Source organism: Hoplias malabaricus, chromosome X2 (genome assembly GCF_029633855.1).
Source record: "Hoplias malabaricus isolate fHopMal1 chromosome X2, fHopMal1.hap1, whole genome shotgun sequence".
In the NCBI taxonomy this organism is placed as follows: domain Eukaryota; kingdom Metazoa; phylum Chordata; class Actinopteri; order Characiformes; family Erythrinidae; genus Hoplias; species Hoplias malabaricus.
This window is the reverse complement of record NC_089819.1, coordinates 56673134-56695900: the sequence shown is the minus strand read 5'-3', so window position 1 is coordinate 56695900 and position 22767 is coordinate 56673134. Positions and strand designations below refer to the sequence as shown.

Genomic DNA, 22767 nt, shown 5'->3' with positions numbered 1-22767 from the left:
TAAAACTCTGAGATTGAACACAGCGCAGATTTATTTTTATATGGAATCACAGCTAAAGCCATTTCCTACAGGAATTTACAATTCCACCTTAAAGGCCTCAGGCGCGAGGATTTTAAGGTGGAAATTAAGACTTCAATCTAGTTCTAAACACTTTATCTTTCTGTGACATCGTATCTACATCAGTGTTCTGTGTTGTTATTGTTCCATGATTATGAAATAAAGCGAATTAGAGTTAGATAAATGTAAATTAAACCTGAGAAGCCGTACCGCTGTGCAGTGTTTTGAATCCCTGGTTGGGTGCGCTATTTTCGGCTTGAAGTTCCTCCATCTTCCGCTGCTCCTCGCCCTCAGTTGAACACACTCCACCGCCTTCAGACATCACACGCAGCTTCAGTGAGGGGTTATTAAATGTTGAAAGTTTAAAAATGTGAAATAAACGCGTTAATTTAAGGAAATAACCCCGTAAATGTAGAAGAGCGTAAATAAACTCCGCGGCTCTCAGTCCTTCATTCGAATTTTACCCGCAGAGCTGCGGACCAATAGGAAGCCGCGTTTGGAAACGACGGACCAATGAGAAGGAGGTTTGTCTTTTAGAGGCGCGTCTTCTTCTTAAAGAGACACACCCCGAAACTGGAACTGCGTGAATGAAGCAACGTTAAAGTTTTCTCTTTCTTTATTTCTGTTTTATTCCACTGTTGTTGATAAATGGCATTGGAAATTATAAATAACTTTATATTTCCCGAACGTCCCTCACAGACACACATTTCAACCCACAAACTAATAAAATACATACAAAGTGTTTACGCTTTTGTTGATTCTCACCCGAGATTTAAAACTTATAAAAAGGGCTGATTTTCATGGTGTGACTGGACACAGAAACTGAATATTAAACTTTATATTTTTAACTTAACAGAATACATTATTACAAGGATTTATAGTTTGTATTATTTTAATAATTCTAATAATTATTATTATTCATTATTATTATTTGTGTGATCATTTAAGTACTTTGTAGGATTCTAAGTTATTAAAATAAAAGCCTTAATGAACGTCTGATCGGTGAAGCTGGGGTTGATTACTGAGCCTTGATCCATCACTCGGCCCTCGTCGTTCCGCCCTGAGAGCAGCAGCATGGAGAGTGAGTGTTTACGGGTCTCTAAAATATAAAATCATCTGAATTAAGCCCTTTTTCTCTGAGTAGACTCCAGAATATTTACTGTTTCAGACTTTAACTGGGTTCTGATTGTGGTCTGATTTACAGAAGAGGGCCGTTTATTACGGAGCGTTTTATTGGAGATTTCATTTCCACCTTAAATACTGCATCATCCAGTTCCACCTTAAATAGTGTGTCATTAAACTAATTTATTGAAAATATATTTATTTAATCATCCGTTCCACCTTAAATTAGTAGCCGTCCCATTGCGGCGCTGGAGACGCGTCCTAGAAATGAACTGGAAGCTGTAAAATTTAAGGTGGAACGGTTGATGTCAGAGTCCTTAGAGTTTGGATCCACATATGAAGCTTTTTGTGGTGTTATTCAAAACTAATTTCTGCGTGATCTCTCAGAGACATCCCTCAAAATTAAACAGGCTGATATATGCAAATGAGCTCTGTTCTGATTGGCTGGGCCTCACTCAAGGAGCAGGCCAGGCTGAAGGGACACTTTATTAACTGGTGTGTTTCTGTGTTCAGAGTTGGTGCTGTCCAGGATTCCTCCGGATGAAGGAGACCTTATGGGAGTTCAGGTGACCAGCGAATCCAGACGATCAGGAACTCACCGAGCTCTTAGATTTTAGACATGACTCTCAACTGACCACTAACCGACCGGAAGCTGCTCCGAGTCTCTGACCATTCACTGACTGTAGGGTCCTGTGTCTGCTGTTCTCAGTTTACAGCTCTGGTCAGAATCCTCCAGAACATGGTTGAAATTCCCTGGCTCATTAGATCTGACCTAAAAACTCCACCATAAACACAGTGGGCGGAGCAACAGTCTCTAATCCACTGCCCTCAGTTTAACTCTATCCACTTTGGTCAGAAGGGGGCACAGTGCACTCACCGCTCCACCTCAAACTCCACCTACGAGTGCAGACAGTGGCTCACAGGCCTCTGAACTCCATCTGTTTACTGGCGTTGCACACGAGGGCTGGTGTGCGTCATGTAAAAAATATGTTAATAAGATGCTGGTGGGTGGAGCTTTTTTCTTTCTGAAGCTGATTCGTCCACTGCACTCAGGTTTCCACTTTGTACGGACTGTTGATGAATCATGATGGCGGGCTTAGAGAGGTCTGACCAGCGGGGGGCACTGTGTATTAGGAATAACACTTCTGAAATGTTTGTGTATTTATTTACAGCAGAAATCCTGTAAAAACTGATCTGTGAATCTGACCCTAGATCTGAGGCTCTTTCTCTGTGACCCCCCCCCCCCTCCTTTTCTGACCTCTGACCTCTGTGTCCAGACTCAGTACGGCAGACTGGCGGAGAATTTCACCAGTGCCTTTCTGAAGAGCTGTCTCCCTCATTGTAAAAATGAGTTCGTAGAGGACGTCCTCCAACGCAGAGCCGTGGTTCTGCAGTACGAAAGACCCCCGAGAACCAGGGGCAAGAGGAGCAGAGCCAAGGGCCTCAACGCTAAAGAACGCAGAGAACTGAAAGTGTTTCAGCTCAAACCGGAACATCAGAAGTAGGTATTACACAAGTCAGCACTGTGTTACTCCACATACAGTGAAGACCCTGTGCTCAGACCCCTGCTGGATCTTCACCTTTTTTAAATCTCTCCACTGACCCATCTCCATGTTCTGATCCGCTGTTACACTGACAGCTAGTGGCCGGGGTGTCTCAGAAATTCTGTGCTAAACCGGTTTTAAACAAAGTTCAAACATAGAGCCGTTTGAGTTTATTGCCTTAATCTTTGTTGTTATTCACAGTTTAACCGTGACATCGGCCTCAGGACAAAACCTGGTGCCTGTAAAATCATGACCAACCACCAGGGGTCACACTCGCAACAGCAGAAATAATGGTTAAAGGTGCACTCAGTGATTTTGTAAAAGAATTCCTGAGGCAGACATTATACTGACACCTAGAGGCCGGGATGCGTCAGAGATTTTGTAATAAACCTGTTATAAAAAGAGGCTGTGGGCACCGTGTGAAAATGGAGCAGAAAAAATAAAGTGGAGAATATTTTCAGCAAAAACTGTGGATAAATAAGTTTAAAAAATACTACAAACCGGATTCAAAAAAGCTGGGACACGAAAGAATCGTGAATAAAAACTGAATGCAATGATGAGGAGGTGCCAACATCTAATATTTTATTCAGACTAGAACACAACTCACAGATCAAAAGTTTAAACTGAAAGAATGTATTATTTTAAGGGAAAAATGTTGTTTCAAAATTTCATGGCGTCAACAAATCCCCAAAAAGTTGGGACAAGGCCATTTTTACCACTGTGTGGCATCCCCCCCTTCTTCTTACAACACTCAACAGACGTCTGGGGACAGAGGAGACCAGTTTCTCAAGTTTAGAAATAGGAATGCTCTCCCATTCATGACTAATACAGGCCTCTAACTGTTCAATCGTCTTGGGCCTTCTTTGTCGCACCTTCCTCTTTATGATGTGCCAAATGTTCTCTACAGGTGAAAGATCTGGACTGCAGGCTGCCATTTCAGTCCCCGGATCCTTCTCCTACGTAGCCATGATGTTGTGATTGCTGCAGAATGTGGTCTGGCATTATCTTGTTGAAAAATGCAGGTCTGCCCTGAAAGAGATGATGTCTAGATGGGAGCATATGTTGTTCTAGAACCTGAACATAGTTCTCTGCATTAATGGTGCCTTTTCAGACATGCGAGCTGCCCATGCCACAAGCACTCATGCAGCCCCATACCATCAGTGATGCAGGCTTCTGAACGGAGCGTTGATTACAACTTGGGTTATCCTTGTCCTCTCTGGTCCGGATGACATGGCGTCCCAGTGTTCCATGAAGAACTTCAAATCGTGACTCATCTGACCACAGAACAGTCTTCCATTTTGCCACACTCCATTTTAAAAGACCCCTGGCCCAGTGCCAACGTCTGAGCTTGTGGAGCTTGCTTAGAAATGGCTTCCTCTTTGCACTGTAGAGTTTCAGCTGGCAACGGCGGATGGCACGGTGGATTCTGTTCACTGACAATGCTTTCTGAAAGTATTCCTGAGCCCATTCTGTTATTTCCTTGACAGTGGCGTTCCTGTTTGAGGTGCAGTGACGTTTAAGGGCCCGGAGATCACGAGCATCCTGTAGAGTTTTACGGCCTTGACCCTTACGCACAGCATTTGTTCCAGATTCTCTGAATGTTTTGATGATGTAAAGCACGGTTGATGATGATAACTTAAAAGTCTTTGCTATTTTACGCTGGGTAACACCATTCTGGTATCGCTGCACTATCTTTCTGCTCAACAATGGTGGAATTGGTGATCCTCTTACCATCTTGGCTTCAGAGAGACACTGACACTCTGAGAAGCTCTTTTTATCCCAATCATGTTGTCAATTGACCTAATTAGTGTTAATTGGTCTTCCAGCTGTTCGTTATATGCTCAATTTCCTTTTTCCAGTCACTTATTGCTACTTGTCCCAACCTTTTTGGGATTTGTTGACACTGAAATTTTGAATCAACATATTTTTCCTTTAAAATGTTACATTTACTCAGATTAAACTTTTGATCTGTCGTCTATGTTCTATTACGAATAAAATATTGACATTTGCCGTCTTCACATCATTGCATTCAGTTTTTATTCACAATTTGTTTAGTGTCCCAACTCTTTTTGGAGTCCGGTTTGTAACGTAAACATTGTTGGCTGCAGCTTTAAATACTGACGCATTAAAGGGTCCGTATCTCATCTTTATCTTCGTCATAAGTTCCTCTTCTGAGGCCTTTGTGGTGTTTATTAGATGTCAGCCCTGAGTTAAACCGGCTGTGGTTATAATACATGCTAATGAGATCTGTTCTGATTGGTGGGGGGGTCTGTGCAGGTATGAGCTCTTCCTGCCGTTACACGAGTTGTGGAAGCAGTACGTGGTGGAGCTGTGTAACCTCAGACCGGGAAGGTGAGGACAGAATGACCCCACACACAAATAGTCACCCCCCCCCCCTTTCCCCCTGTTCCCCAGCACTCAGGACCCCCACAGAGCAGGTGTGATGCGGTGGTGGATCATTCTCAGCGCTGCAGTGACACTGACGTGGTGGTGGTGTGTGAGTGTGTGTTGTGCTGGTGTAGAGTGGATCAGACACAGCAGTGCTGCTGGAGTTTTTAAACCCTGTGTCCACTCTCTGTCCACTCTGTGAGACACTCCTCCCTCGTTGGTCCACCTTGTAGATGTAGAGTCAGAGACAGTAGCTCATCTGTCGCTGCACAGTGTGTGTCGCTCGTCCTCTAGTCCTTCATCAGTGACACAGGACGCTGTCGGCTGGATGTTTTTGGTCGGTGGACTGTTCTCGGTCCAGACACTGAGGGGTTTAAAAACTCCAGCAGCACTGCTGTGTCTGATCCACTCTACACCAGCACAACACACACTAACACACCACCACCACGTCAGTGTCACTGCAGCGCTGAGAATGATCCACCACCACATCACACCTGCTCTGTGTGTGTGTGTGTGTGTGTGTGTTGTATATCACAGTGATATGGTGTGGTCTGTATGTGTTTCTCCTGATGCGCAGTAATCCTCAGATGATTCAGCAGAAACTCCTGAAAGCTGACTTCCACGGCGCAGTTTTAACAGGTCGGTGTTTTCTGTAAATAAAAGTATTTAATTTAATTTCTAAATGTCTTCAGAGAGAGAGTTAGGACACGTCCTCCACAGGGGACAGCTCCCTCTCCACGCGTCCCTTGCTTCCACTCAGAACATCTGCAGATTTCTGTTCGTTTGAGGAGTGGAGCCCTGACTTTCCCCTCGGGCCTGTTTCCGTTATTGTGTCCGCAGTGGTGCGGTCCAAATGCCCGTCGTACGTCGGGGCGAGTGGGATCCTGGTGCAGGAGCTGAAGCACGTCTTTAAGATCATCACCAAAGAAAACAAACTCAAGGGTAAGAGCTCGTTCCGTTTGTTCCTCTCAGGTTTAAAGGGTGTCTCTTTCTGGGGTTTCACTCTAAGCACAGGGTTCTTCAGAAGTTCTTCAGTGAAGCTACTGGAGAAAGATGAAGGGGAACACGTTCTCCGTGTACTCTGGTGTTCCAGGTGGTTGTTAGGATGATGTTATCATTAGTAATAGATGTTGTCAAAGATGTGAAGCAGAAAATGGTTTAAACAGTTGGTTATTATTGGGTTATAATCTTTATTTCTCAAAACTATGAAACCCTTTAGAGACTTTAAAACGGCTCTGGACTGTGTTTTTCAGAGAGGGGGGGGGGGGCACGACGTCTGATTGGAACATTGCTGTTTCTAACGTTATTTATATTTCTTTGTTTCCTTGCAGTGATTCCGAAGAGGAACAGTGTGTTCCGTGTGGAAATCGGAGACTTCATCACACACATCTACGGCAGTAAGTTTGAGCTGCGCTCCAGCGAGAGATCGGCCAAAAAATTCAAACAGAAAGGAACCATCGACTTGTGAAAAAACTTCAAAAACAGCTCCTCTCCTCTCCTCCGTTAACGGACCTGCGGTTCTCTCCGTCAGCGCCGAGACGTTTCAGTGCCTTGTTTCTGTCTTTTACTCCTCAGACTGCACCGTGTTTATGATTTGGCCTCAAGGGGGCGCTGGTGTTGGTTCAGTTTCAGACGCAATGTAAAAATGTGAGATTTAAGCGTTTCATTGACAGTTTTGTTATTAATAGATTTTTTCAGAGCAGTTTTCGATTTCCGGTTTCGGCCACTAGGGGCAGTGTTGATTTATTTATTTTTAACCGTGGCCATGAGTTTGTTCCCACGCTTTACGAGTCCTTTCCTCTGTTTCTTCAGATGTAAAACGAGCTCACATCCCCCTCACCCCCCCTCATTAGGAGCTGCTCCACAAGGGGGCGCTGTTCACTGCTTCAAATCAAAGACACTGTGGCTCTGTAATTAAACGGAGTGTGGTTTTGTGAAAAGTAAGAGGAGGCGAAGTGTGGGAATAAGTTAAAGAAGTGTGTGCTGTTCCCAGCTGTAGCTCTGAGTTTATTTTGTAGCTGTGTAAAGTGTAAATGCAGTGGGAGGTTTAATTACAGTTCTGTTGTGTGTCCACATGGGGGCTCTGTGTGTCTTTAGACTGCAGTGACTGAGTCTGTGGTGGACATTTACTTTTATAACCACAGTGGAAATTAACACACACACACACACACACACACACACACACGCTCTTCTGGAGAACAATAAACATATCGTACGACATTAACACACCACCACCCTCTAAACGTGTGTGACGTAAATGTGTTTTAGTTGAAAAATGTCGTCACTTTATTCGGAATTTAATATTCAGACATTCCCCGTCTCACTGAGAGAAGGCCCTGGAGGTTAATGTGTGTTTACACAGTTACAGTATAATCTCAGTCTGGTGAGAGGAAGAATAACAAACAGCACGGGCCTTTAATAACATGTTTATTAACAGTGTGAACAGTACAGTAATAAAGTGCGTGTATTAAACTCCTCCCTCTCTGTAGTTCATTTAAAGTAAAGTGTTTACAGTGAATTCTAATAAATAATACATTCATTCACAAAAAGGCTGTTGTTTTCCAGGCGAGAGCCTTCAGTTCAGAGGCTGAGAAACTGCAGCTGATTAAAGGGTAAATGCTCTGAATCTGAACCTGTTCGTCCGGTTCCACAGCTCTGTTTCTGTAGAAATCCAGCTTTTAAAAGTTCAGAGCTCCACAGAATTACAGTAACTCACTTCTTCTGCTCTTTTTCTCCGTGTTCTTCTCGAGTGAAACGCTATGAAAGGAGCTCAGGGTTGTTCTGTAGTGGAGGTGTATTTCATCCCTCAGCTCCCGTGTTGTGTCGGTAGAAAGGTTATGAGCAGTGTTCCAGGGCCGTGTTCCTGCGGCTCGGTCGGTGAGAGCCGGCGCCGGGTCCGGACGGAGCGGCCGCGGTGAGAACGCCTCTCTGCGCCGAGTTAGTGCTTACTTCTGATTCCTCCTCTTCTCCGGAGGCAGAGTCCCTCACAGACCTTCATCTGGGGTCCTCCGAACCCGAGGGGTCCGTCTGAGGGGGTGAGTGCTGCTGTGGAGGGTAGTGTTGCTGGGTCCGGTCCGGTCCGGCCTGGTCTAGAGCAGTGGAGGTCTGGCGTGCTGGGGGTTAAAGTAGCAGTAGGGGGAGAAGTCTTCTCCGAACCACTGGGTGGGGACGCGGTTCTGATCCGGTCCTCCTTCCTCGTCGCTGGACGTCTCGTATTTGGGCTTTTCCTCCGTGGAGCTGGTCTTCCAGTCGGACGAGGCCTGCCTCTTGGCTCTGAGGCCCGGTTTGGGGTTCTGCAGGCGCTCCTGGCCCTCCAGAGCGTGTTTGCAGAGCGTGCAGATGCGGACGGGTTTGCGGGAGATGTGGTGCAGGACGGCGCGGGCTTTGGAGCAGTTCTTGCAGACGATGAAGCCGCAGCGTCTGCAGTGGTGCCGACGGTGCGCCACGGTGAAGCGCTCGGAGCAGCGCATGCAGATGTCGGAGGCCTGATCCGGGACCCAGGCGGCGGCGAAGTCCCGAGCCGGGGTCACGCCCAGACGCCGCAGCTGCTCCTCCCTGCACCTCTCGATGTGCTCCATCCACATCCTCTTCTCCTCCGCAGACGCCGCCGCCACCTGGAAGGACTTCCTCGGCGTCTTCAGCAGCCACTGGTTCCTCATGTCCTCCCCGTCCTCCAGGTCCTCCAGCAGAACCTCTTCCAGACGCACCACCTGCTGGCCCTTGTTCCAGCGCCCAGCCACCACCACGCTGCCGTACACCAGGATGTCGTTAAACAGGAAGAAGGCCTTGGGCTGCGGCCGGCGCCGACTCAGCTTCATCAGCCTGCCCTCGCCCACCAGCACGCGGCCCGGCACCAGCAGGCCTCGCCCCGACGGCCCGAACGAGTTCTCCACCGCCTGGATACGCTCCCGGTTCTCCACGGAGAAGCGCAGGTCCTCCGGCACCGCCATCGCTGCCCCTGGACACAGAGAAAAGACAGCAGTTACAGAACCGGTCCAGACACTGAGACCGGGCCCCAGAACCGCCTCGGTACGGGTCACTGCCCCCTCCAACGCAGCAAAGGCTCTACACTTCCAGGGCTCTGTTCAAAACTGCACCGACACTGCTTTACATTTACTCTCCACCTTAAAACCAGCGTAGAACCCTCAGTGCCTTTAAACGGTTCTCTCTGGGGGTCTGTGGTTCCACGTGGAACCTCTGCACTTTCAAAAGAGCCGTGGTTTAAAGGTTGGGGAAGAGGATGTGAGCGTGAGCTGATGGTTTCGGATTAAACCGCTGCAGGTAAATGTTTACAGAAACAATGCTGTAATCTGAGGAATATACAACAATACGACCCTTAAATCCACACTGAGTCGGTTCTGTGAAATAATCCAGAACGTTCAGGAGGGTGTCAGTTCGAATGAAACCGAAGGGAACCGACGGCTCGGGTCACGTTTAAGATAAAGTACAACAACAAGACGATGTGAATAAAGACAATAAACAGCCAAAGACCTCGAGACGTGGGGCTCAGCTTCTGAAGTGTAATAAAATATAATTAGATCTCGATGTTCATTTTTACCTGAATTCTTTTGTTTTCTGTTGAGTCTCCAGAGGATTTCTCTCTCTCTCTGTCTCTCTCTCGCTCTCTCTCTGCGTGTGTGTGTGTGTGTGTGTTATGGTGTGTGAGAGGAAGGTGTGGACTCTTTATACGCGGCGGAGACTCATATTTCCTGTTTGAGCGGGGATTTCTAAACCACCTCAGAAATTCTAGAAAAAAAGAGATGTCACATCGAGGGAAAAACACATTTCTGTTAGTGACCTTCAGCACACATTCTCACACACACACACACACTTCCTAAAGGCTGCTTTAATAAATCAGTGTTTATGTGGCATTTGATACATCCCCCTGCTTCTTCAGCCCTGACCCCGGAGCCCAGTCTGATACAGAACAGAGTCCAACAGAGAGTCTCCGTGATGCGGGACAGTGTCGGATCAGATCTGAAACAGAGGTCAGAGCCGTGCAGAGCTCTCGGATCTTTAGGAACCGGAGTTAGTCCCGACTCTGAAACAGAACCGAGGACGTCAGAGGAGCCCCGACTTTAGAGGCTTTTAAACGGAGACCGAAACCCGTTCGAGGCGCTACAGCTCGCTTTAAATCGGCCCTCACTCTTTGTTCTGGAGCAGCTCCTAGTCTCCACTCTTTTATTGTTCGCTTTAGTTCTTTACATCGTTTTAATCCTGTTTTCTTTCACTTTTTTGATGTATTTTCTTTTAATGCACTATTTTTGATTCTTGCTTTTAATTTAACAGTTTTTTACTGTTTCTTTTGACTCTGTGAAGCACTTTATAATGAACCTCCCTCACCTTGTGAAAGAATAAACCCAGCACTGAACCTTAACATCACACTGCACTGATACTTTAACACGGGTCTCACCGGGGCCCCTGAGCCTCAGAACCGGACCTGGAGCAGTGGGAGACGGGTCACAGAGGGGTGAGGGTCCGGCGCTGACCCAGGGAAGAAGGCAAGTGGGCGGAGTCAGTGAGGAGCTGTGGGTGATGTTCTACTGGAGAACATTGGGTTCTGGAGTTCTGTGGATGTTCCTCTGACCCGGACCCCTACCCCTAACCCCTGCAGCGCTGTTCCCACTCGGCACTGTCCTCTCTCAGAAACCGTCTGAGGAACAAAACCCAGTTCCAGGTCCCGACTCGGCTCCAGATTCCTCGGATCTCAGTCCGGTCCGGAGTCTGTGGAGGAGCTGGAGGAACCGGTCCGGACCGTGGAGGTCTGACTACACCTCACAGTGCACAGCACTCACAGTTTTGAGCGTGTGTGTGTGTGTGAATGTGAATATGTGTGTGTGTGTGTGTGTGAATGTGAATGTGTGTGTGAGTGTGTTATTATTAATATCATTATGTTTTTATTTTTGTTGCTAAAGGTGTGGCATTTACTACAAAATCAGATGTTTCAGATAAAAAGGAACATCCACAGAGATTAAGAAATAGTGTGAAATGGAGAGAGAGAGAGTGAGAGGGAGGGAGGGGGAGAATGACACACAGGAAACACTGACTCACTGCCTGACCACACAACAACACGCTCATCAGCGAGTGTCCAGTGGTTCAGTAAGACGTCGGGTGCAGGGTGAACACAAAAAAACCAGGATCTCTGTGAGTGTGGGGTTCAGTTACTACATCATTAAACTCAGCAGCTGTCCTTCACACACTCCAACTCATCCCAGAGGAACTCCATCGCTCCACAGAACACACTTCCACTGTCCTGTTCCGCAAGGTTTACACGCCACGGTTTAGTCCCTACTCGACTCGCTCCGAACCACGAGACAACAGCCACTAAACAAGAACCCGCTTCCAGAACCAGGACCTGATTCACCTGGTGGAGGAGGGGAACAGACGAGGAGAGTGCAGTGGAGGAGGGTAGGGACCCTAGAGTGGAAAAGCACCAATAGCGTCCACACTCTGTCAGTGCAGAGGGCTGTCTACACACTTTTGGACACTTGGCTTTTGAAAAAGTTTTAGCTTTAATCCTGAGGTCCATCCATTATCTGTAACCCTTACACAGTTCAGGGGCACGGTGGGTCCAGAGCCTACCTGGAATCATTGGAAACCGGAGCACCTGGAGGAAACCCACGCAGACACAGAGTGAATACACCACACTCCTCACAGACAGTCACCCGGAGGAAACCCACGCAGACACAGGGAGAACACACCACACTCCTCACAGACAGTCACCTGGAGGAAACCCACGCAGACACAGAGAGAACACGCCACACTCCTCACAGACAGTCACCCAGAGGAAACCCAGGCAGACACAGGGAGAACACGCCACACTCCTCACAGACAGTCACCCGGAGGAAACCCACGCAGACACAGGGAGAACACGCCACACTCCTCACAGACAGTCACCCGGAGGAAACCCACGCAGACACAGGGAGAACACGCCACACTCCTCACAGACAGTCACCCGGAGGAAACCCACGCAGACACAGGGAGAACACGCCACACTCCTCACAGACAGTCACCCGGAGGAAACCCACGCAGACACAGGGAGAACACGCCACACTCCTCACAGACAGTCACCCGGAGGAAACCCACGCAGACACAGGGAGAACACGCCACACTCCTCACAGACAGTCACCCGGAGGAAACCCACGCAGACACAGGGAGAACACGCCACACTCCTCACAGACAGTCACCCGGAGGAAACCCACGCAGACACAGGGAGAACACGCCACACTCCTCACAGACAGTCACCCGGAGGAAACCCACGCAGACACAGAGAGAACACCCCACACTCCTCACAGACAGTCACCCGGAGGAAACCCACGCAGACACAGGGAGAACACGCCACACTCCTCACAGACAGTCACCCGGAGGAAACCCACGCAGACACAGAGAGAACACCCCACACTCCTCACAGACAGTCACCCGGAGGAAACCCACGCAGACACAGGGAGAACACGCCACACTCCTCACAGACAGTCACCCGGAGGAAACCCACGCAGACACAGGGAGAACACGCCACACTCCTCACAGACAGTCACCCGGAGGAAACCCACGCAGACACAGAGAGAACACCCCACACTCCTCACAGACAGTCACCCGGAGGAAACCCACGCAGACACAGGGAGAACACGCCACACTCCTCACAGACAGTCACCCGGAGGAAACCCACGCAGACACAGGGAGAACACGCCACACTCCTCACAGACAGTCACCCGGAGGAAACCCACGCAGACACAGGGAGAACACGCCACACTCCTCACAGACAGTCACCCGGAGGAAACCCACGCAGACACAGGGAGAACACGCCACACTCCTCACAGACAGTCACCCGGAGGAAACCCACGCAGACACAGGGAGAACACGCCACACTCCTCACAGACAGTCACCCGGAGGAAACCCACGCAGACACAGGGAGAACACGCCACACTCCTCACAGACAGTCACCCGGAGGAAACCTACGCAGACACAGAGAGAACACGCCACACTCCTCACAGACAGTCACCCGGAGGAAACCCACGCAGACACAGGGAGAACACGCCACACTCCTCACAGACAGTCACCCGGAGGAAACCTACGCAGACACAGAGAGAACACGCCACACTCCTTACAGACAGTCACCCGGAGGAAACCCACGCAGACACAGGGAGAACACGCCACACTCCTCACAGACAGTCACCCGGAGGAAACCCACGCAGACACAGGGAGAACACGCCACACTCCTCACAGACAGTCACCCGGAGGAAACCCACGCAGACACAGGGAGAACACGCCACACTCCTCACAGACAGTCACCCGGAGGAAACCCACGCAGACACAGGGAGAACACGCCACACTCCTCACAGACAGTCACCCGGAGGAAACCCACGCAGACACAGAGAGAACACCCCACACTCCTCACAGACAGTCACCCGGAGGAAACCCACGCAGACACAGGGAGAACACGCCACACTCCTCACAGACAGTCACCCGGAGGAAACCTACGCAGACACAGAGAGAACACGCCACACTCCTCACAGACAGTCACCCGGAGGAAACCCACGCAGACACAGGGAGAACACCCCACACTCCTCACAGACAGTCACCCGGAGGAAACCCACGCAGACACAGGGAGAACACACCACACTCCTCACAGACAGTCACCTGGAGGAAACCCACGCAGACACAGAGAGAACACGCCACACTCCTCACAGACAGTCACCCAGAGGAAACCCAGGCAGACACAGGGAGAACACGCCACACTCCTCACAGACAGTCACCCGGAGGAAACCCACGCAGACACAGGGAGAACACCCCACACTCCTCACAGACAGTCACCCGGAGGAAACCCACGCAGACACAGGGAGAACACGCCACACTCCTCACAGACAGTCACCCGGAGGAAACCCACGCAGACACAGGGAGAACACGCCACACTCCTCACAGACAGTCACCCGGAGGAAACCCACGCAGACACAGAGAGAACACGCCACACTCCTCACAGACAGTCACCCGGAGGAAACCCACGCAGACACAGAGAGAACACCCCACACTCCTCACAGACAGTCACCCGGAGGAAACCCACGCAGACACAGAGAGAACACCCCACACTCCTCACAGACAGTCACCCGGAGGAAACCCACGCAGACACAGGGAGAACACGCCACACTCCTCACAGACAGTCACCCGGAGGAAACCTACGCAGACACAGAGAGAACACGCCACACTCCTCACAGACAGTCACCCGGAGGAAACCCACGCAGACACAGGGAGAACACGCCACACTCCTCACAGACAGTCACCCGGAGGAAACCTACGCAGACACAGAGAGAACACGCCACACTCCTCACAGACAGTCACCCGGAGGAAACCCACGCAGACACAGGGAGAACACGCCACACTCCTCACAGACAGTCACCCGGAGGAAACCCACGCAGACACAGGGAGAACACGCCACACTCCTCACAGACAGTCACCCGGAGGAAACCCACGCAGACACAGGGAGAACACGCCACACTCCTCACAGACAGTCACCCGGAGGAAACCCACGCAGACACAGAGAGAACACCCCACACTCCTCACAGACAGTCACCCGGAGGAAACCCACGCAGACACAGGGAGAACACGCCACACTCCTCACAGACAGTCACCCGGAGGAAACCTACGCAGACACAGAGAGAACACGCCACACTCCTCACAGACAGTCACCCGGAGGAAACCCACGCAGACACAGGGAGAACACGCCACACTCCTCACAGACAGTCACCCGGAGGAAACCCACGCAGACACAGGGAGAACACGCCACACTCCTCACAGACAGTCACCCGGAGGAAACCCACGCAGACACAGGGAGAACACGCCACACTCCTCACAGACAGTCACCCGGAGGAAACCCACGCAGACACAGGGAGAACACGCCACACTCCTCACAGACAGTCACCCGGAGGAAACCCACGCAGACACAGAGAGAACACCCCACACTCCTCACAGACAGTCACCCGGAGGAAACCCACGCAGACACAGGGAGAACACGCCACACTCCTCACAGACAGTCACCCGGAGGAAACCCACGCAGACACAGGGAGAACACCCCACACTCCTCACAGACAGTCACCCGGAGGAAACCCACGCAGACACAGGGAGAACACGCCACACTCCTCACAGACAGTCACCCGGAAGAAACCCACGCAGACACAGGGAGAACACGCCACACTCCTCACAGACAGTCACCCGGAGGAAACCCACGCAGACACAGAGAGAACACCCCACACTCCTCACAGACAGTCACCCGGAGGAAACCCACGCAGACACAGGGAGAACACGCCACACTCCTCACAGACAGTCACCCGGAGGAAACCCACGCAGACACAGAGAGAACACCCCACACTCCTCACAGACAGTCACCCGGAGGAAACCCACGCAGACACAGAGAGAACACCCCACACTCCTCACAGACAGTCACCCGGAGGAAACCCACGCAGACACAGGGAGAACACGCCACACTCCTCACAGACAGTCACCCGGAGGAAACCTACGCAGACACAGAGAGAACACGCCACACTCCTCACAGACAGTCACCCGGAGGAAACCCACGCAGACACAGGGAGAACACGCCACACTCCTCACAGACAGTCACCCGGAGGAAACCTACGCAGACACAGAGAGAACACGCCACACTCCTCACAGACAGTCACCCGGAGGAAACCCACGCAGACACAGGGAGAACACGCCACACTCCTCACAGACAGTCACCCGGAGGAAACCCACGCAGACACAGGGAGAACACGCCACACTCCTCACAGACAGTCACCCGGAGGAAACCCACGCAGACACAGGGAGAACACGCCACACTCCTCACAGACAGTCACCCGGAGGAAACCCACGCAGACACAGGGAGAACACGCCACACTCCTCACAGACAGTCACCCGGAGGAAACCCACGCAGACACAGAGAGAACACCCCACACTCCTCACAGACAGTCACCCGGAGGAAACCCACGCAGACACAGGGAGAACACGCCACACTCCTCACAGACAGTCACCCGGAGGAAACCTACGCAGACACAGAGAGAACACGCCACACTCCTCACAGACAGTCACCCGGAGGAAACCCACGCAGACACAGGGAGAACACCCCACACTCCTCACAGACAGTCACCCGGAGGAAACCTACGCAGACACAGAGAGAACACGCCACACTCCTCACAGACAGTCACCCGGAGGAAACCCACGCAGACACAGGGAGAACACGCCACACTCGATTTAATTTTACAATTTTCAAATGGAAAAAAAGGTCATCTCTCTCTCTGTAAAGTCCAGTGTGTGTGCTTAATGCTATGTTTGTCGAAATCCAGAGGTGTTTTACAACTCTGTTTTGAGTCAACACTAATACATAACATTTCCTCATTCTCTCTCTCTCTCTCTCTCTCTCTCTCTCTCTCTCTCTCTCTCGCTCTCTCTCTCTGTTGTGGAACCCTGAGGGAAATTTAAAAACCCTTTTTAAACAGATTTCAGAGCAGAATTAACCCGTGTTTATTGTGATAAGTATTTTAGAATTGCTTTTTAAAAAGTGAGTTGATCTGGTGTTTGATCACGGCTCAGTGAGAGACTGCGCTGAAAAGGGTTTGAGAATAACATTCTTCAACAAGGAACAGGAAAGAAGTGTGGGATTATATCATCTACAGCTTTCAACAGCATCAGCAGGTTCAGAGAATCTCACAAGGACCCAAACCTGGAATGTGTGACTGTGGACTTCTAGCCCTCAGACCGCACTGAATTAAACACAGACAGGTTTCTGTAGGACATCACTGCACGGGTCAGAACCACCCCCCAAACCCACTGTCTGTGAACACAGTCCATCACCACCTCCACAAACACAAGCTAAACCTCACAGACACAGAGAAGGACCCAGATATAAACAGGGTCCAGAAACGTTGCCTTCTCTGGGCCTCAGTTCATTTCAGACGCACTGAGGGGGAGTGGAGAAGTGTCCGGTGTCTGACACATTCACAGTCTGAAACTCTGTGTGGAGTTGTGTGGATGGTAGTGGGGGGAGTTAGGGCACAGGGAGTGGGGGGTGGGGATGGTGGTGGGGGGAGTTAGTGCACAGGGAGTGGGTGACTGTCACTTCTGTGAAGGCACTGTTAATGCTGAAGGATATATACAGGGTTTGGAGCAAGACGCTGCCATCCAGACAACGCCTTTAGAGTGTGTTACAGTGTGTTAGTGTGTGTTTGTGTGTTACAGTGTGTTACAGTATGAGTGTGTTAGAGTGTGAGTGTGTTCCAGTGTCTTAGGGTGTGTTATAGTGTGAGTGTGTTAGAGTGTGTTACATTGTGTCATCTTTGTTCTGTTTCCTGTTAAACACAGTTTTACAGTTAGTGTGTTAGAGTGTGTACAGGATTATTGACAGAGAGAGTTTATTTCACTATTTATGATGTAAACAATCAGATACCTAAATTCTCTGACACTGAATCAGAGTCTGCAGCTGTTTATACAGAGGGTTTGATTAGAAATACATATTGTGTTACAATGTATTAGCATGTGTTACAATATGTTACAGTGTGTTACAGTGTTACAGTATATTAGAGTGTGTTACAGTTTTTACAGTGAGTTAGTGTGTGTTACAGTGCATTACAGTATGTTAGCATGGGTTACTGTGTGTTAAAGTGTGCTACAGTTAGAGTGTGTTAGTGTTGCAGCATGTGTTAGCGTGTGTTACAGTGTATTAATATTTACAGGGTTACAGTGTCCGTGTGTTACAGTTTGTTAGTGTGTTAGAATCTGTTACAGTGTTAGAGTGTGTTACAATGTGTTGGAGTTAGAGTCAATGTGTGTGTGTGTGTGTGTGTGTGTGTGTGTGTAGTGGACTGGAAGGAGGAGGTTAATGTAAGTCTGAATTCCCCTGATCTTATTTTAAGTCACTACAGAAAATAAACTAGAGCAAAGGAACCGGAAAAACAGGTCAGAGAACATCAACAGAACCAGTAACAACACACACTGCTGGGAATCGACAATAACACACACACACCATCAGGAACCCACAATAACAACACACACACTGTCAGGAAACTACAATAATGACATACACACCGTCAGGAACCCACAGTAACAACACACACACACTGTCAGGAACCCACAGTAACAACACACACACCGTCAGGAACCCACAATAACAACACACACACCGTCAGGAAACTACAATAATGACATACACACCGTCAGGAACCCACAGTAACAACACACACACACTGTCAGGAACCCACAGTAACAACACACACACCGTCAGGAACCCACAATAACAACACACACACCGTCAGGAACCCACAATAACAACACACACACCATCAGGAACCCACAGTAACAACACACACACCATCAGGAACCCACAGTAACAACACACACACCATCAGGAACCCACAGTAACAACACACACACCATCAGGAACCCACAATAACGACACACACACTGTCAGGAAACTACAATAATGACATACACACCGTCAGGAACCCACAGTAACAACACACACACCATCAGGAACCCACAATAACAACACACACTGTCAGGAACCCACAATAACAACACACACACCGTCAGGAACCCACAATAACAACACACACACCGTCAGGAACCCACAATAACGACACACACACCGTCAGGAACCCACAATAACGACACACACACTGTCAGGAACCCACAATAACGACACACACACTGTCAGGAACCCACAATAACGACACACACACTGTCAGGAACCCACAATAACAACACACACACCATCAGGAACCCACAATAACGACACACACACACTGTCAGGAACCCACAATAACGAAACACACACCGTCAGGAACCCACAATAACAACACACACACCATCAGGAACCCACAGTAACAACACACACACCATCAGGAACCCACAGTAACAACACACACACACCATCAGGATCCCACAGTAACAACACACACACCATCAGGAACCCACAGTAACAACACACACACCATCAGGAACCCACAGTAACAACACACACACCATCAGGAACCCACAATAACGACACACACACTGTCAGGAAACTACAATAATGACATACACACCGTCAGGAACCCACAGTAACAACACACACACCATCAGGAACCCACAATAACAACACACACTGTCAGGAACCCACAATAACAACACACACACTGTCAGGAACCCACAATAACGACACACACACCATCAGGAACCCACAATAACGACACACACACTGTCAGGAACCCACAATAACGACACACACACTGTCAGGAACCCACAATAACAACACACACACCATCAGGAACCCACAATAACGACACACACACACTGTCAGGAACCCACAATAACGAAACACACACCGTCAGGAACCCACAATAACGAAACACACACCGTCAGGAACCCACAATAACGACACACACACTGTCAGGAAACTACAATAATGACATACACACCGTCAGGAACCCACAGTAACAACACACACACCATCAGGAACCCACAATAACAACACACACACTGTCAGGAACCCACAATAACAACACACACACTGTCAGGAACCCACAATAACGACACACACACCATCAGGAACCCACAATAACGACACACACACTGTCAGGAACCCACAATAACGACACACACACTGTCAGGAACCCACAATAACAACACACACACCATCAGGAACCCACAATAACGACACACACACACTGTCAGGAACCCACAATAACGAAACACACACCGTCAGGAACCCACAATAACAACACACACACCATCAGGAACCCACAGTAACAACACACACACCATCAGGAACCCACAGTAACAACACACACATCATCAGGAACCCACAGTAACAACACACACACCATCAGGAACCCACAGTAACAACACACACACCATCAGGAACCCACAATAACGACACACACACTGTCAGGAAACTACAATAATGACATACACACCGTCAGGAACCCACAGTAACAACACACACACCATCAGGAACCCACAATAACAACACACACTGTCAGGAACCCACAATAACAACACACACACCGTCAGGAACCCACAATAACGACACACACACCATCAGGAACCCACAATAACGACACACACACTGTCAGGAACCCACAATAACGACACACACACTGTCAGGAACCCACAATAACAACACACACACCATCAGGAACCCACAATAACGACACACACACTGTCAGGAACCCACAATAACGACACACACACTGTCAGGAACACACAATAACAACACACACACCATCAGGAACCCACAATAACGACACACACACACTGTCAGGAACCCACAGTAACAACACACACACTGTCAGGAACCCACAATAACGACACACACACCGTCAGGAACCCACAATAACAACACACACACCATCAGGAACCCACAGTAACAACACACACACCATCAGGAACCCACAGTAACAACACACACACCATCAGGATCCCACAGTAACAACACACACACCATCAGGAACCCACAGTAACAACACACACTCCATCAGGAACCCACAATAACGACACACACACTGTCAGGAAACTACAATAATGACATACACACCGTCAGGAACCCACAGTAACAACACACACACCATCAGGAACCCACAATAACAACACACACTGTCAGGAACCCACAATAACAACACACACACCGTCAGGAACCCACAATAACGACACACACACCATCAGGAACCCACAATAACGACACACACACTGTCAGGAACCCACAATAACGACACACACACCGTCAGGAACCCACAATAACGACACACACACTGTCAGGAACCCACAATAACAACACACACACCATCAGGAACCCACAATAACGACACACACACACTGTCAGGAACCCACAATAACGAAACACACACCGTCAGGAACCCACAATAACGACACACACACCATCAGGAACCCACAATAACGACACACACACTGTCAGGAACCCACAATAACGACACACACACTGTCAGGAACCCACAATAACGACACACACACTGTCAGGAACCCACAATAACAACACACACACCATCAGGAACCCACAATAACGACACACACACACTGTCAGGAACCCACAATAACGAAACACACACCGTCAGGAACCCACAATAACGACACACACACCATCAGGAACCCACAATAACGACACACACACTGTCAGGAACCCACAATAACGACACACACACTGTCAGGAACCCACAATAACGACACACACACTGTCAGGAACCCACAATAACAACACACACACCATCAGGAACCCACAATAACAACACACACACACTGTCAGGAACCCACAATAACAAAACACACACCGTCAGGAACCCACAATAACAACACACACACCATCAGGAACCCACAGTAACAACATACACACCATCAGGAACCCACAGTAACAACACACACACCATCAGGAACCCACAGTAACAACACACACACCATCAGGAACCCACAGTAACAACACACACACCATCAGGAACCCACAATAACGACACACACACTGTCAGGAAACTACAATAATGACATACACACCGTCAGGAACCCACAGTAACAACACACACTGTCAGGAACCCACAATAACAACACACACACCGTCAGGAACCCACAATAACGACACACACACCATCAGGAACCCACAATAACGACACACACACACTGTCAGGAACCCACAGTAACAACACACACACCGTCAGGAACCCACAATAACGACACACACACTGTCAGGAACCCACAATAACAACACACACACCATCAGGAACCCACAATAACGACACACACACACTGTCAGGAACCCACAATAACGAAACACACACCGTCAGGAACCCACAATAACGACACACACACCATCAGGAACCCACAATAACGACACACACACTGTCAGGAACCCACAATAACGACACACACACTGTCAGGAACCCACAATAACGACACACACACTGTCAGGAACCCACAATAACAACACACACACCATCAGGAACCCACAATAACGACACACACACACTGTCAGGAACCCACAATAACGAAACACACACCGTCAGGAACCCACAATAACGACACACACACCATCAGGAACCCACAATAACGACACACACACTGTCAGGAACCCACAATAACGACACACACACTGTCAGGAACCCACAATAACGACACACACACTGTCAGGAACCCACAATAACAACACACACACCATCAGGAACCCACAATAACAACACACACACACTGTCAGGAACCCACAGTAACAACATACACACCATCAGGAACCCACAGTAACAACACACACACCATCAGGAACCCACAGTAACAACACACACACCATCAGGAACCCACAGTAACAACACACACACCATCAGGAACCCACAATAACGACACACACACTGTCAGGAAACTACAATAATGACATACACACCGTCAGGAACCCACAGTAACAACACACACTGTCAGGAACCCACAATAACAACACACACACCGTCAGGAACCCACAATAACGACACACACACCATCAGGAACCCACAATAACGACACACACACACTGTCAGGAACCCACAGTAACAACACACACACTGTCAGGAACCCACAATAACAACACACACACCATCAGGAACCCACAATAACGACACACACACACTGTCAGGAACCCACAATAACGAAACACACACCGTCAGGAACCCAC

The 22767-nt window shown here is 49.2% G+C and overlaps 2 protein-coding genes across 2 annotated transcripts; one reads left to right on the top strand and one right to left on the bottom strand.

Moving 5' to 3' along the window:
- The first annotated feature begins 1063 nt into the window (after window positions 1-1063).
- On the top strand, window positions 1064-7596 carry LOC136677530 (ribonuclease P protein subunit p29-like). The gene is made up of 7 exons (XM_066655098.1): window positions 1064-1138; window positions 1693-1745; window positions 2457-2680; window positions 5001-5075; window positions 5689-5750; window positions 5952-6053; window positions 6443-7596. The coding sequence occupies exons 1-7, from the start codon at window positions 1132-1134 to the stop codon at window positions 6577-6579; spliced, it is 660 nt and encodes a 219-aa protein (XP_066511195.1). The 5' UTR covers window positions 1064-1131; the 3' UTR covers window positions 6580-7596.
- Window positions 7597-7602: 6 nt separating this feature from the next.
- LOC136677529 (pleckstrin homology domain-containing family F member 2-like) lies at window positions 7603-9742 on the bottom strand. Its single transcript, XM_066655097.1, has 2 exons — window positions 9670-9742; window positions 7603-9069 (listed from the first exon to the last, which is right to left on the bottom strand). Exon 2 carries the CDS (start codon window positions 9059-9061, stop codon window positions 8201-8203), a length of 861 nt encoding a protein of 286 aa, XP_066511194.1. The 5' UTR covers window positions 9062-9069; window positions 9670-9742; the 3' UTR covers window positions 7603-8200.
- Window positions 9743-22767: the final 13025 nt, after the last annotated feature.

Bases quoted from the DNA above. Each gene is read 5' to 3' on its own strand.
- LOC136677530 (XM_066655098.1), top strand. The intron at 1,746-2,456 runs GTGACCAGCGAA...CTCTGTGTCCAG, and splicing joins GAGACCTTATGGGAGTTCAG to ACTCAGTACGGCAGACTGGC. The intron at 2,681-5,000 runs GTAGGTATTACA...GGGTCTGTGCAG, and splicing joins CTCAAACCGGAACATCAGAA to GTATGAGCTCTTCCTGCCGT.
- LOC136677529 (XM_066655097.1), bottom strand. From the start codon at position 9,061: ATGGCGGTGCCGGAGGACCTGCGCTTCTCCGTGGAGAACCGGGAGCGT.